Genomic DNA, 14,868 nt, shown 5'->3' with positions numbered 1-14,868 from the left:
CTCCTTTGGAATGTTCCTGTCAGTCTTTACCTATTCCGGGTGGGTAAAACGGTTATTGGTTCATAAGTCTGAATTTCGACACTTGTAAATGTCATGATGTTCCGAGCTAAACGAACACATCGGTTGTCAACACACAAGGACAAAGTGGCTGCTGTCCATTGGGGAATGTTGAGTCGGTGATTTCACGTCATGTCCATGGCGCCCTCTTTACCCAGAAACCACCGCGCCCCAGAACTCGCCCTATGTTGCGGGCGATACCAAGCGCGGAGAGCACCGGAAGTGGTGCGGGCAAGGCGCGCATACGGTCCGCACACAAAAGACTCCGGAGGATCGGCGGCAGGTAGGAGCCGGGAGCGGGTAGGATCAGTCAGCACCGAGGCCCGGCCTGGAGTAACGCAGCCGGTCAGAAAAAAGGGCCCCGACTCGAAAGATCCCCGCACGTTAACACTATCCGACACAAACACAATTGGGACAGTTTTTGTACATTTACACCAAGCCAATTAACCTACAAACCTGTACGTCTTTGATCTGTGGGAAGAAACCCTTAGTCGGGGTGCAACCCGAGGCTCCGGCGCTGCAAGTGGTGTAAGGTAGCAACTCTCCCGCTGTAAGGGAGTAGCTCTACCGTTGCGCCACCGCGATTTGATATAATACATATGATATAATACATACAATATAAAGGAAGGGCAGATACAAGTTTATTCCAAAGATCAACGCACCTCAGTGGGTCTGGGAGCATGTTTCGTGTTGGGGCCCTTCAGAGTTTACAACAATATTCACATCGTGTAATCGTAACGCATCCGATCAGAAGAAGGGCCCTGAATCAAAGTATCACCTATACACGTTCCCGAGAGATGCTGCCTGATCCGCTGAATTATTTCAGAACTTGGCCGGTTTACTTTCAACCTCGCTGTCACGGTTTGATGTCACAACTCATCATGGAGACTACAATTACCTCGTCAGAAAAACTGATCTTTGTCTGTTAATTTAGTCTAAACCTTTTTTTACAGGTTAGGCCTAGGACAGGATTGATGCTCGGGAATTTCAAACTGCTTCAGTTAACCAGCACCTGAACGCATGGGAGGGATTCACTGTGTCAGCTGAGCCGACGAGGCACCATAAATCCCGCAGCATGGAGACATTATTCACCAGCTCTGAGAGTGAGCTGGGATTCACTCAATCTTCCCAGCAGCAAGATCACGCTGTGGAGAAACCATTTCCCTGTCCCGATTGTGGGAAGAGATTCACTCAAGCAAGTAACCTGAAGAGACACCAACAGCATGTTCACGCTGGAGAGAAACCATTTGCATGTCCCGATTGTGGGAAGGGATTCTCTCAGGCATACAGCCTGAAGACACACCAGAGAATTCACACAGGGGAGAAGCCATTCACCTGCTCTGCGTGTGGGAAGGGATTTACTGCATTATCTACACTACAGTCACACCAGAGAATTCACACCGGGGAGAAGCCATTCATCTGCTCTGAGTGTGGGAAGGGATTCACTCAAGCAAACGCCCTGAAGACACACCAACAGCACGTTCACGCTAACGTGACACCAATTCCCTGTCCCGATTGTGGGAAGGGATTCTCTCAGGCCTGCAACCTGAAGAGACACCAACAGCAATTTCACGCTGAAGAGAAACTATTTCACTGTCTCAATTGTGGGAAGGGATTCTCTCAGGCCTGCAACCTGAAGAGACACCAGAGAATTCACACAGGGGAGAACCCGTTCACCTGCTCTGAGTGTGGGAAGGGATTTATGCAGAAATCTCAGCTACGGTCACACCAGCGGATTCACGCTGGAGAGAGGCCATTCCCCTGCTCTAAGTGTGGGAAGCTCCTTTTTGACGCATTGGCGCTGCAGAGACACCAGCAGAAGCACGGCGGGAAGAGGCCGTTCACTTGCTCTGAGTGTGGGCAGCGATTTATGCAGTCATCTCACCTCCAGTTACACCAGCGGATTCACACTGGAGAGAGGCCGTTCACCTGCCCGGAGTGTGGGAAGGGATTTATGCAGTCATCTCACCTACAGTTACACCATCGGATTCACACTGGAGAGAGGCCTTTCACCTGCTCTGAGTGTGGGAAGGGATTTATGCAGTCATCTAGCCTACAGTCACACCAGCGGATCCACACTGGAGAGAGGCCGTTCACCTGCTCTGAGTGTGGGAAGGCATTTATTCAGCTATCTCACCTACAGTCACACCAGCAGATTCACACTGGAGAGAAGCCGTTCACTTGTTCTGTGTGTGACAAGGGGTTTGGCAAATTATACGGGCTACAAGTACACCAGCGAATTCACACTGGGGAGAGGCCTTTCATTTGTTCTGTGTGTGGGAAGGGGTATGCTAATTTAGCTGGATTACAGAGACATCAGAGAATTCACACTGAGTAGAGGCCGTTCACCTATTCTGTGTGTGGAAAGGATTTCACTCAGTCTTCCAACCAAATGACCCATGAGTGAGTTCACACTGGGGGGTTAACCATAGCAGTTGCTGAATCCGTTTGCTGTTTAAATAAGCTCTGTTCACAGTTGCTGAATCTGGTTGCAAGTTCGCAAGTATCTGCTGGTGTTGGAGTCTGCGGTGTCAGCTGCTGCTCATCCCATCTAGGACTGAATACTGTTCACTGGGCACGGTTGGAGGTTTACGTTTGGGTGGAGTTTGCCTGAGAAGTCACTCGGTCATGTGCGTTACTGGCTCACCAGAGAATTCGCACTGGGGAGAGGCCGCTCATCTGCTCTTAGTGTGAGAAGAGGTTCACACAACTTGCTCAGCTGAAGACTCAACAGCGAGTTCATGCTGTGCAAAAAACATTTGCCTCTCCCTGTTGAGGTTCGGGTTTCACTTGTAAATCTAACTTGGTGACCCACCAGAGAATTTACATCAGGGAGAGGGCATTCACCTGTTTAGTGTGTCAGAAGTGTTTCACTGAGGTAATGGCACACCAGCTCATTCACACTCGGAGAAGGTTTAAATTAGATTTTGGTTTGGTGTTTAACATCTCTCGCAAGACTAAAAGCAACTGCATTTTTGTGAGTCTAGTTAAGAGTGATGTTTATCACAACCGGGGCTAATTTGGTGTACATTTGGGGTTTGTTCTTAGACGATAGACAATAATGCAGGAGTAGGCCATTTGGCCCTTCGAGCCGGCACCGCCATTCAATGTGATCATGGCTGTTCATTCACAATCAGTACCCCGTTCCTGCCTTCTCCCCATATCCCCTGACTCCGCTTTTGTTAGCACTTCATATAACCAGGCTTATGGGGGCATTTGTGTTTCTGCTAGCTGTTTTAGCATATTATATTATTTTGTATCTTGCTGCATTATTTTTGGACACTTGGGGGTTGTTGTGAGATGAATACATATATGGGCATAATGGGCTGGGAGGAGCCAGAATTAGGAGTGTAACTGGATATGCTGAAACGGGAGGGGCAGACACAGGGAGTGTGGCGAGATACAGTTCTTACCAGACCTGCGACAAGAGAAAGGTTTGGAGAGACACAGATCTGTTTGCATGACTACTTCAATAAACAACGAATGACACTGAAAAGTCTTTAGGATCTCTCTGTTGGGTATCTGTGTCAAGATCGTTCACTCCTACTCCTACTCTATGAAGTGAGGCAATCGGAAGGGACTTTATTGGAAAAGGACTGAAGTTGCCATTACAGGGCTGGAATCTAATATCTTGGATATGTGGCAAATAAAGTTTTGTTGTAAAATCTCTGTGACTCTCCGCAAACAATATACCTAGTTGGGCCTTTTGGCGCATCTGGTCACTGCCATTCCTTCTCCTCTGTTGACTTCTTTGGAATTCTGTTTATTCCGGGATGGTAAAATGGTTATTGGTTCATAAGTCTGAATTTCGAACTTGTAAATGTAATGATGTTCACAGGTAAACGACCACAACGGTTGCGAGGAATCGCTGTTCTCCACATACAAGAACAAAACCGATCTGTCCATGATTTCAGGTCATGTCCATGGCGCCCTCTTTACCCAGAAACCTCCGTGCCCCTGAACTCGCCCTATGTTGCAGGCGATACCAAGCGCGCAGGCGCAGAGAGCCCGGGAAGTGACGCGCATGCGGTACGCGGACAAAAGACTCCGGAGGATCGGCGGCAGGTAGGAGCGGGGAGCCAGGGTGCGGGGTTAGTCAGCACCGAGGCCCGGCCTGAGGAGCGGCCCCCGGCTGTGGGGAGAATCGGTGCGGCCCTCGGGGACGGTGCGGCCATGGGTAACACACCGGAGAGTTACTTCCGATCCGCAGAGCGCGTTTGGAAGCGCAAACATGGATTCCCTGCCCCCTAGATAGTCTGGTCAGTAGACACAGGGAACTGCGGATGCGGCTTCACAAAAAAGGACACAAAGCGCTGGAGTAACGCAGCCGGTCATTAAAAAAAGGGCCGCGACTCGAAAGATCCCCGCACGTTAACACGACCCTACACACACGAGGGACAGTTTATGTACATTTACACCAAGCCAATTAACCTACAAACCTGTACGTCTTTGATGTGATACGTCGAAAGAAACCCTTGGTCGGGTTCGAACCCGAGTCTCCGGCGCTGAATGCGGTGTAAGGTAGCAACTCTACCGCTGGAAGGCAGTAGCTCTACCGCTGCGCCACCGGGATTTGATATAATAAATATAATACAAAGGAAGTGCAGATGCAAGTTTATTCGAAAGATCAACGCAACTCAGTGGGTCGGGGAGCATTTTTCGAGTTGGGACTGATTCTGATGGGGGGACGGTGCCGGTCCTTTACCCTCTCCCTCCGGTCAGTGAAGGTGCTGTCGGCGCATGCGCATCGATTGCACCATGATGGATAGACTTGTTTCTGGCTCGCGTGGCATTGTGGGTAAAAGGCGGCCATGGATAACACACCAGCGCTTTGCTGCTGCATCGCTGAGCGTGTTTGGAAACACAAGCATGGGTCCCTCCTGCCCACCAAGGAGTCTGATCAGTAGATGCAAGAAACTGCGGGTGCTGGTTAACAAAAGGAGTCCTGACTCGAAAGGTCACCTCTCCATGTTCTCCAGAGATAGACAAAATAACCTGGAGTAACTCAGAGGGTGGGGCAGCATGAAGTCATCGAGTGACAGTGTGGGAACAGGCCCTTTGGCCCAATTTTCCCACACCTGAGCATCTGGAGAAAACAAATAGGTAACATTCCTGGTCGAGAAACGTCTTCAGACTCAGAGTCAGGGGAAAGGAGCTAGAGATATAGACGGTACTTGGGAAAAATGAATGGAACGATAATCAAGGAAACGTGGGGCACACAAGATGCCATTGTTAGATGTGTGATGGGTGACAATGAGCATACAGACAGGATTTAAACAGGGCGACAATAAAACGAGTACGACTAAGGTGGGGGAGGGATGGAGAGAGAGGGAATGCAGGGGTTACTTGATGTTACAGAAATCAATATTCATACCGCTGGGTTATGGAGGAAGCCTAGTTGAAGTGTTTGGCAACCAGGAGATGCTGCCTGATCAGCTGCGATACTCCAGCAGTATGTGTCTTTTTTTTAAAAGCAGAGCCCGATCATCTACCTGTAATGTCGAATGGCAATTACAGCAGTGTTTATACATAGTCCCTGCATTTCAGTGCACCATAATGTTTGGAATACAGCAATGCCATGTAAATGAAAGTAGTCATGTTTTGTATTTTGTTGCATATCCTTTGCATGCAATGACTGCTTGAAGTCTGTGATTCATGGACATCACCAGTTGCTGGGTGTCTTCTCTGGTGATGCTCTGCCAGGCCTGTATGGCAGCCATCTTTAGCTTATGCTTGTTTTGGGGGCCAGTCCCCTTCAGTTTTCTCTCCAGTATATAAAAGGCATGCTCAATTGGGTGCAGGTCAGATGATTGACTTGGCCACTCAAGAATTGGCCATTTTTTAGCTTTGAAAAACTCCTTTGTTGCTTTAGCAGTATGTTTGGGATCATTGTCTTGCTGCAGAATGAACTGCCGGCCAACGTGTTTTGAGGCATTTATTTGAACTTGAGCAGATAGGATGTGTCTATACACTTCAGAGTTCATTATGCTACTACCATCAGCAGTTGTATCATCAATGAAGATAAGTGAGCCAGTACCTTCAGCAGCCATACATGCCCAAGCCATAACACCCCCGCCACTGTGTTTCACAGATGAGGTGGTATGCTTTGGATCTCGGGCAGTTCCTTCTCTCCTCCATACTTTGCTCTTGCCATCACTCTGATATAAGTTAATCTTCATCTTTTCTGTCCACAAGACCTTTTTCCATAACTGGTTGCTCTTTTAAGTACTTCTTGGCAAACTAACCTGGCCGTGTATTTTTGCGGCTAACCAGTGGTTTGCATCTTGCAGTGTAGCCTCTGTATTTCTGTTTATGATGTCATCTGCGGACAGTGGTCATTGACAAATTCCCACCTGACTCCTGAAGAGTGTTTCTGATCTGTCGGACAGATGTTTGGGGAATTTTCTTTATTATAGTGAGAATTCTTTTGTAATCAGCTGTGGAGGTCTTCCTTGGCCTGCCAGTCCCTTTGCGATTAGTAAGCTCATGAGTGCTCCCTTTCTTCTTAATGGTGATCTAAACAGTTGATTTTGGTAAGCCTAAGGTTTGGCTGATGTCTCTAACAGTTTTATTCTTGTTTCTCAGTCTCATAATGGCTTTTTTAACTTTCATTGGCACAATTCTGGTCCTCATGTTGATAAACAGCAATAAAGGTTTCCAAAGGTGATGGAAAGACTAGGTGCTGAGAACTTTCTTTTACCTGCATTAAGGAGATAATTAAACACATCGGAGCAATTAGAAATGAATGAATGAATGAATGAATGAATAAGTTGATTGGCCAAGTATGTGCATGTACAAGGAATGTTCCTTGGTGTTCCGCTCACAAATGACAACACAAACATACAGTTAACAATTAAGAATAAAGCATAAACACATCAAAACAATAAGGATACAAAAGTACGGTCTAAACATGTCGGTGAAAATAATCCAGAGCAAAAAAGAAACTACAGACTTTGGTTATTGAGGAGAACTACCACTCGTGAAAAAAACAACTATTTTTATGTCTGGCTGTGGCTGCTTTGACAGTCCGGAGTCGCCTTCGAGAGGGAAGTGCTTCAAAGAGTTTGTGGCCAGAATGAGAGGGGTCAGAGATGATCTTTCCCGCTTGCTTCCTGGCCATTGCAGTGTACAGTTCGTCAATGGGGGGAAGGTTGCAGTTGCAGTTCGTCATAGAAACATAGGAAATAGGTGCAGGAGTAGGCCATTCGGCCCTTCGAGCCTGCACCGCCAATCAATATGATCATGGCTGATCATCCAACTCAGTATCCCGTACTGAGGCTGGGATCTGATCCAGCGTTCCTGGGGAGAGCGAGCCAATGGGGGGAAGGTTGCAACAACCTTCTCAGCTGATCGAACAATCCATTGCAGCCTCCATGAGAATCTATGCTATTAGTTGATATAGTCAATTAGAGATATTGATATTTTGTTGTAGTTGAGATGGTTTCTTTTGTTGTTTTAGCTAATATAAAATGAATGCTTATTTTCAGTGGAAAGCAGTAAGATGGATGCTTGTGGCAGAAATGTTATCCTTGGGAACAGAATGTGTTTGTCCCTTTACGAATGATAAGGAGTATACAGAATAGGGGCTCTTGTCCTCTCCCACTATTCTGTCTGACTGTGTGAGTGCTGTGTATTGAAACAGTAAGCAAGGTCATGCAGCTGCGAGATTGCTCTTAATAACAACTCCTTATATGGGTGCGTGTGAAAGTAGGAAAAGTTTTGAATCCACTCTAGGTAAATTGATGCGTTTCCCCAAAAGCATGTGACTTATATTAATGGTTTGGTTTCTGAGCATGTGACCTGTATCAATGATTTTGTTTTCTCTGTAACCATGGGAATTATAGACAATAGACAATAGGTGCAGGAGTAGGCCATTCAGCCCTTCGAGCCAGCACCGCCATTCAATGCGATCATGGCTGATCACTCTCAATCAGTACCCCGTTCCTGCCTTCTCCCCATACCCCCTCACTCCGCTATCCTTAAGAGCTCTATCCAGCTCTCTCTTGAAAGCATCCAACGAACTGGCCTCCACTGCCTTCTGAGGCAGAGAATTCCACACCTTCACCACCCTCTGACTGAAAAAGTTCTTCCTCATCTCCGTTCTAAATGGCCTACCCCTTATTCTCAAACTGTGGCCCCTTGTTCTGGACTCCCCCAACATTGGGAACATGTTATCTGCCTCTAATGTGTCCAATCCCCTAATTATCTTATATGTTTCAATAAGATCCCCCCTCATCCTTCTAAATTCCAGTGTATACAAGCCCAATCGCTCCAGCCTTTCAACATACGACAGTCCCGCCATTCCGGGAATTAACCTAGTGAACCTACGCTGCACGCCCTCCATAGCAAGAATATCCTTCCTCAAATTTGGAGACCAAAACTGCACACAGTACTCCAGGTGCGGTCTCACCAGGGCCCGGTACAACTGTAGAAGGACCTCTTTGCTCCTATACTCAACTCCTCTTGTTACGAAGGCCAACATTCCATTGGCTTTCTTCACTGCCTGCTGAACCTGCATGCTTCCTTTCATTGACTGATGCACTAGGACACCCAGATCTCGTTGAACTCCCCCTCCTCCTAACTTGACACCATTCAGATAATAATCTGCCTTTCTATTCTTACTTCCAAAGTGAATAACCTCACACTTACCTACATTAAACTGCATCTGCCATGTATCCGCCCACTCACACAACCTTTCCAAGTCACCCTGCAGCCTTATTGCATCTTCCTCACAATTCACACTACCCCCCAACTTAGTATCATCTGCAAATTTGTATTAGATTTGTAATTGGTCCTTGATTTCTTTTTGTCACACCTCTCTTTTTCTGTATAAAAAGTAAACAATCGTGGAGAAGTTGTTCTTCCCCTCCCCTGAGTTGAGATCTCTTCAGACACTAGTATTGTGTCTGGAGATCCTCACGGGAAGAACCCCATGGTGGAATAAATCTGATGTGCTCACCCAGTATTACGTGTGATTATTCAGACTGAAGGTAAAGAACTTGATTTAACATCCAGATGTCGTGCTTGGTGGCTGAACCAAACCAGACCATGATGGAGAAGGTGAGGATGGACTCAATTATAGCAGTATAGAATTGGACCATCATTGCCTGTGGCAGATTGTGTTTTCTCAGGTGCCGCAGGAAGTACATCCTGTGTTGGGCCTTTTTGACTGTGGAGTTGATGGTGGTCTCCCATTTAAGGTCCCTGGAGATGATGGTTCCAAGGAACTTAAATGACTCCACAGATGTGACTATGCTGTTGTTGATATAACAAAATAACTGCAGATGCTGGTACAAATCGAAGGTATTTATTCACAAAATGCTGGAGTAACTCAGCAGGTCAGGCAGCATCTCAGGAGAGAAGGAATAGGTGACGTTTCGGGTCGAGACCCTTCTTCAGACTCGTTCAGGTGTTGTTGATGGTGAGTGGGGCAGCTCTTCGATAATCTACAATTAGTTCCACTGTCTAAAGAGCATTGAGCTCCAGATTATTGCGATGGCACCAGGATGCCAGCTGTGCCACTTCCCGTTTTGTGGGCAGATTCCTCCCCATTCTGGATCAGTCCAATCAGGGTTGTGTCATCCGCAAACATGAGGAGCTTTACAGAGGAGTCTGTGGAGGTGCAGTCGTTGGTGTAGAGAGAGTACGCAGCCTTGCGGTGCTCCTATGCTGAGGGTCTGTGGGTCCGAGATGTGCTTTCCCAGCCTCACGTGCTCCTTCCTGTTTGTCAGGCAGTTGATGACCCATTGACAGAGGGGTTCAGGCACAGTCAACTGGGAGTGTTTGGAGTGTAGTAGCTCTGGCACAATGGTGTTAAATGCAGAGCTAAAGTCCACAAACAGAATCCTGGCATAGGTCCCCTTGCGGTTGAGGTGCTGGAGGATGTAGTGCAGGCCTAGGTTGACTGCGTCATCCACTAATCTATTGGCCCTGTATGCAAACTGCAGGGGGTCCAACAGGGGGTTTGTGATGTTTTTCAGCTGGGCCAGCACAAGTCTTTCAACGGTCTTCATGACTACAGAGGTCAGTGCGACAGGCCTTGATCCTTGTCTTTTTAGGTACAGGGACAATAGTGGAGACCTTGAAGCAGGCAGGGGCAGGGGCAGTGCAGGTTTGCGGGTACCGGTTGAAAATGTCTGTGAAGCCATGTGTCCCAAACATTATGGTGCCCTGAAATGGGGTGACTATGTAAAAAGACAGCTGTAATTTCGACATGGTGCAACCAAACTGTATACAAAATACCCTTTAATAAAATCTGACAATGTGCACTTGTGGAGGAAATTAATTTAGAGGGAAATTAATGGAAAATGAAAAGAGGAGACTTCATAGATTTGCTTCGAGATTGTATTGCATGATATCATGGAGAGATGGCAGTAAACTGCCCACCAGTTCTCTGACTTCACAGCAGAATTAGCCAACAGTTATACTGTGCAGAAAACAACTTTTACATTTTGTTAGATACTACTCGACAAAAATATTCTATCAACTACATGGGTACCAATTATTTCAGTAATCATAACATACTTTTTGTTTATGTTAATCTTTTATTCAACAACAGATGGTTAATACAAGTCAAACACAATACAAGGGCATCTTGACATTATTCCACCTCACCTTTTAGGCAGCCCACACCACCATCCCCTCTCAGAGCCAATCAAAAGCCCCCTGTTTCCAGTAACATTTCTATGCCACTCGTGGTATGGGGCGTGCGTGGTCTACTGTAACTTCTCAGGAAGTGTAAACAAGCTTCCTTATCTCCTCCACTATTTCATGTTTACATTTAGCATCCCAGACAAGAGGTAATACGTCTAATCTTACTTTGCTGATTCCCACGAACCTCTTCTGCACCTGGTCAACGAGAGATGCCAATTGTCACATCCGAGCACCCTTTTGTTACCTTGTTCAATTCCAAATCAAAATGAAGTAAGGAGGGATATTAATATTTCTTCCACAGTTCCCTCCTTATTGATCAACACTTATAGTAAGAAAGGATTTTAATATTTTCTCTAATTAATCAGTTGCATATATGGAGGCATACGTGTCCGATTATAATTTTGGTTGGAACTCGTTCTTGAGCTCACAAAGGGACATGTCCTTCAACGTGCGTACGGATATGGGCACAAACCCAACATTCTAATCAGATAAGGAAGCTTGTTTTTCTTCAGTTGCGAGTGCACAGTGTTCTGTGTGAAAGTTGATTGTTGAATTTCATACTCCAACTTCTATTTTCTTCCTGTTTCTTGTGACTATCTAGATGCCTCACTTCACCCTCATATCCTCTCTGATTCCATATAATGTTAGTATATTCATTAGTGTTTAATACTACAAAGATAGTTTATAAGGAATATGTCTACATTTTGATACTTTTATGATCACCACAAAATTTTACGGTTCTTGTGTTTCCTTATCCTCGAGGGTTCTGTCTGAGTGATGCTGGTGGCATGTCCCCAATAGGGTTTTTCTTTTACTTTTACCGCTGTCCGTGCTGTTAGCAGCACCAAATATGGTCCTTTCCATCCAGGAGAGAAACAATCTTTGTTCATTGCTCGCACATAAACCTGGTCTCCTGGTTTAAAAGGGTGCATATTTCCTTCTGCCGGAGGGACCTGTGCCTGCTTAACTTTCCCATAGATTTTACCAACTGTTTCACACATGGCTTGAGCATATCTTAAGGATTTTTCATCATTCCAAATCAGAGCTACCTTCCCAGGAGTCATCGGGTTTCGGATTCCTGTTGTCATCGGTTGCTCCGTCAAATTCTCGTGGGGTGTTAGGTCCGTGTTTCTCTTTTTCTGATACAGGGCATACATCACTATCGGCATGGCATCTGGCCACAACAAACTATTTTGTTGGCATACTTTGGCCAAAGTAGCTTCTATCTCTCTATTTACTCTTTCTGCCATCTCTCAGGACTGTGGTTGGTAGGTGTAATTTCCACTGGAACCCAAGAGCCTTCGACAAGTTCTGAACTAATTTATTGTGAAATGAGTTCCTCTGTCACTGTTAAAGCCACAAAATTTTACGGTTCTTGTATTTCCTTCTCCTTGAGGGTTTGCTTTCAGCCTCGCTAACAAGGTTTGATGTCACAGCTCACCATGGAGGCTAAAATTACATTGTCTGAACCACTGATCTTTGCCTGTTAATTTAGTGTAAACCTCTTTTTACAGGACAGAAAAAGCAGAGGATTGATGCTCGGGAATCTCAAACGCCTTCAGTTAACCAGCACCTGAACACATGGGAGGGATTCACTGGATCAGCAGAGCCAACGAGGCACCATAGATTCCACAGCATGGAGACATTATTCACCAGCTCTGAGAGTGAGCTGGGATTCACTCAATCTTCCCACCAGCAAGATCACGCTGTGGAGAAACCATTTCCCTGCCCCGATTGTGGGAAGGGATTCACTCAAGCAAACAACCTGAAGAGACACCAACAGCAAGTTCACGCTGAAGAGAAACTATTTCCCTGTCCCGATTGTGGGAAGGGATTCTCTCGGGCCTGCAACCTGAAGACACACCAGAGAATTCACACAGGGGTGAAGCCGTTCACCTGCTCTGAGTGTGGGAAGGAATTTATGCAGAAATCTCACCTACAGTCACACCAGCGGATTCACACTGGGGAGAGGCCGTTCACGTGTTCTGAGTGTGGGAAGGGATTTGTTCGATTGGCACATCTCAGGACACACTATCAAATTCACACCGGGGAGAAACCGTTCTTCTGCTCTGAGTGTGGGAAAGGATTTGTGCAGTCATCTCACCTACAGTTACACCAGCGGATTCACACTGGAGAGAGGCCATTCACCTGTTCTGAGTGTGGGAAGGGATTTATTGACCTATCTGGGCTACGGAGACACCAGCAGATACCCGGCGGGGAGAGGCCGTTCTCCTGCTCTGTGTGTGGGAAGGGATATATGCAATCATCTCACCTACAGTTACACCAGCAGATACACACTGGAGAGAGGCCATTCACCTGCTCTGAGTGTGGGAAGACATTTATGCAGTCATCTCACCTCCAGTCACACCAGTGGATTCACACTGGAGAGAGGCCGTTCACCTGCTCTGAGTGTGGGAAGACATTTATGCAGTCATCTCGCCTACTGTTACACCAGCGGATACACACTGGAGAGAGGCCGTTCACCTGCTCTGAGTGTGGGAAGGGATTTATGCAGTCATCTCGCCTACTGTTACACCAGCGGATACACACTGGAGAGAGGCCATTCACCTGCTCTGAGTGTGGGAAGACATTTATGCAGTCATCTCACCTCCAGTCACACCAGCGGATTCACACTGGAGAGAGGCCGTTCACCTGCTCTGAGTGTGGGAAGGGATTTATGGAGTCATCTCGCCTACTGTTACACCAGCGGATTCACACTGGAGAGAGGCCGTTCATCTGCTCTGAGTGTGGGAAGGGATTTACGCAGCCAAATCACCTACAGTCACACCAGCAGATTCACACTGGGGCGAAGCCGTTCACTTGTTCTGTGTGTGACAAGGGGTTTTGGACATTACACGGGCTACAAGTACACCAGCGAATTCACACTGGGGAGAGGCCGTTCATTTGTTCTGTGTGTGGGAAAGGGTATACTAACCTAGCTGCATTACAGAGACATCAGAGAATTCACACTGGGGAGAGGTTGTCCATTTGTTCTGTGTGTGGGAAGGAGTGTACTCACTTAGCTGCATTACAGAGTCATCAGAGAATTCACACCGGGGAGAGGCCGTACACCTGCTCTGAGTGTGGAAAGGGATTTACTCAATTATCTGGGCTACATAGGCATCAGAGAATTCACACCGGGGAGAGACCGTTCACCTGCTCTGAGTGTGGGAAGGGATTCATTCAGTCTTTCCAGCTGAAGACCCACCTGCGAATTCACGCTGTGGGGAAACCATTTGCCTCTCCCAATTGTGGGCAGGTCAATACTGATGACCTAGTGAGCAACCAGTAAATTCACACTGAGTAGAGGCCGTTCACCTGTTTTGTGGTTGGGAAGGGTTTCACTCAGTTTCCCAACCTAGTGACCCATGGGTGAGTTCACACTGGGGGGTTAACCATCGCAGTTGCTGAATCTGCTTGCTGTTTAACTAAGCTCTGTTCACAGTTGCTGAATCTGGTTGCAAGTCCACAAGTGTCTGCGGTGTCTGCTGCTGCTCATCACATTGAGGACTGAATACTGTTCACTGGGCACGTTTGGGCGTTTGAGCTTGGGTGGAGTTTGACTGACAATTCACTCAATCATCTGCGTTAATGGCACACCAGAGAATTCCCACTGGGGAGAGGCCACTCATCTGCTTGTAGTGCGAGGGGAGATTCACACAACTTGCTCAGCTGAAGACCCAACAGCGAGTTCATGCTGTGTGGAAAACATGAGCCTCTCCCAGCGGAGGGTCGGGTTTCACTGGTAAATCTAACCTGGTGACCCACCATAGAATTCAGATCAGGGAGAGGGCATTCACCAGTTTAGTGTGTGGGAAGGGGTTCACTGAGGTAATGGGACACCAGCTCGTTCACACTCAGAGAAGGTTTAAATAAGATTTCAGTTCGTTTAACTTCTCTCGCAAGTTCATAGGTGACTGCATTTTTTGTGACACTGGTCAATCCTGATGATCAACAGAACCAGGGCTAATTTGAGGTACATTTGGGGTTTGTTCTTATGTTGCTAGCACATCATATAACTGGACTGAACATCAATATCTTCGATATGTCACAATTAAAGTTTTGTTGTAAAACCTCTGTGACTCTCTCTGTATACAATATACCTAGGTCGGCCTTTTGGCGCATCTGGTCACTGCCAGTCTATCTCCTCTTGACTCC

The 14,868-nt window shown here is 46.8% G+C and overlaps 2 protein-coding genes across 2 annotated transcripts; both read left to right on the top strand.

Annotated features, from left to right (window-relative positions):
* The first annotated feature begins 283 nt into the window (after nt 1-283).
* On the top strand, nt 284-3,668 carry LOC144601101 (uncharacterized). Its single transcript, XM_078413040.1, has 2 exons — nt 284-340; nt 1,011-3,668. Exon 2 carries the CDS (start codon nt 1,133-1,135, stop codon nt 2,393-2,395), a length of 1,263 nt encoding a protein of 420 aa, XP_078269166.1. The 5' UTR covers nt 284-340; nt 1,011-1,132; the 3' UTR covers nt 2,396-3,668.
* On the top strand, nt 2,415-14,707 carry LOC144601091 (uncharacterized). Its single transcript, XM_078413026.1, has 2 exons — nt 2,415-2,460; nt 12,225-14,707. The coding sequence occupies exons 1-2, from the start codon at nt 2,457-2,459 to the stop codon at nt 14,000-14,002; spliced, it is 1,782 nt and encodes a 593-aa protein (XP_078269152.1). The 5' UTR covers nt 2,415-2,456; the 3' UTR covers nt 14,003-14,707.
* Nucleotides 14,708-14,868: the final 161 nt, after the last annotated feature.

This window comes from Rhinoraja longicauda, chromosome 16 (assembly GCF_053455715.1).
Source record: "Rhinoraja longicauda isolate Sanriku21f chromosome 16, sRhiLon1.1, whole genome shotgun sequence".
NCBI classification, from domain to species: Eukaryota; Metazoa; Chordata; class Chondrichthyes; order Rajiformes; family Arhynchobatidae; genus Rhinoraja; species Rhinoraja longicauda.
This window is presented reverse-complemented; position numbering and strand designations above follow the sequence as displayed.

Coding starts and splice junctions, on each gene's coding strand:
- LOC144601101 (XM_078413040.1), top strand. CDS start 1,133: ATGGAGACATTATTCACCAGCTCTGAGAGTGAGCTGGGATTCACTCAA.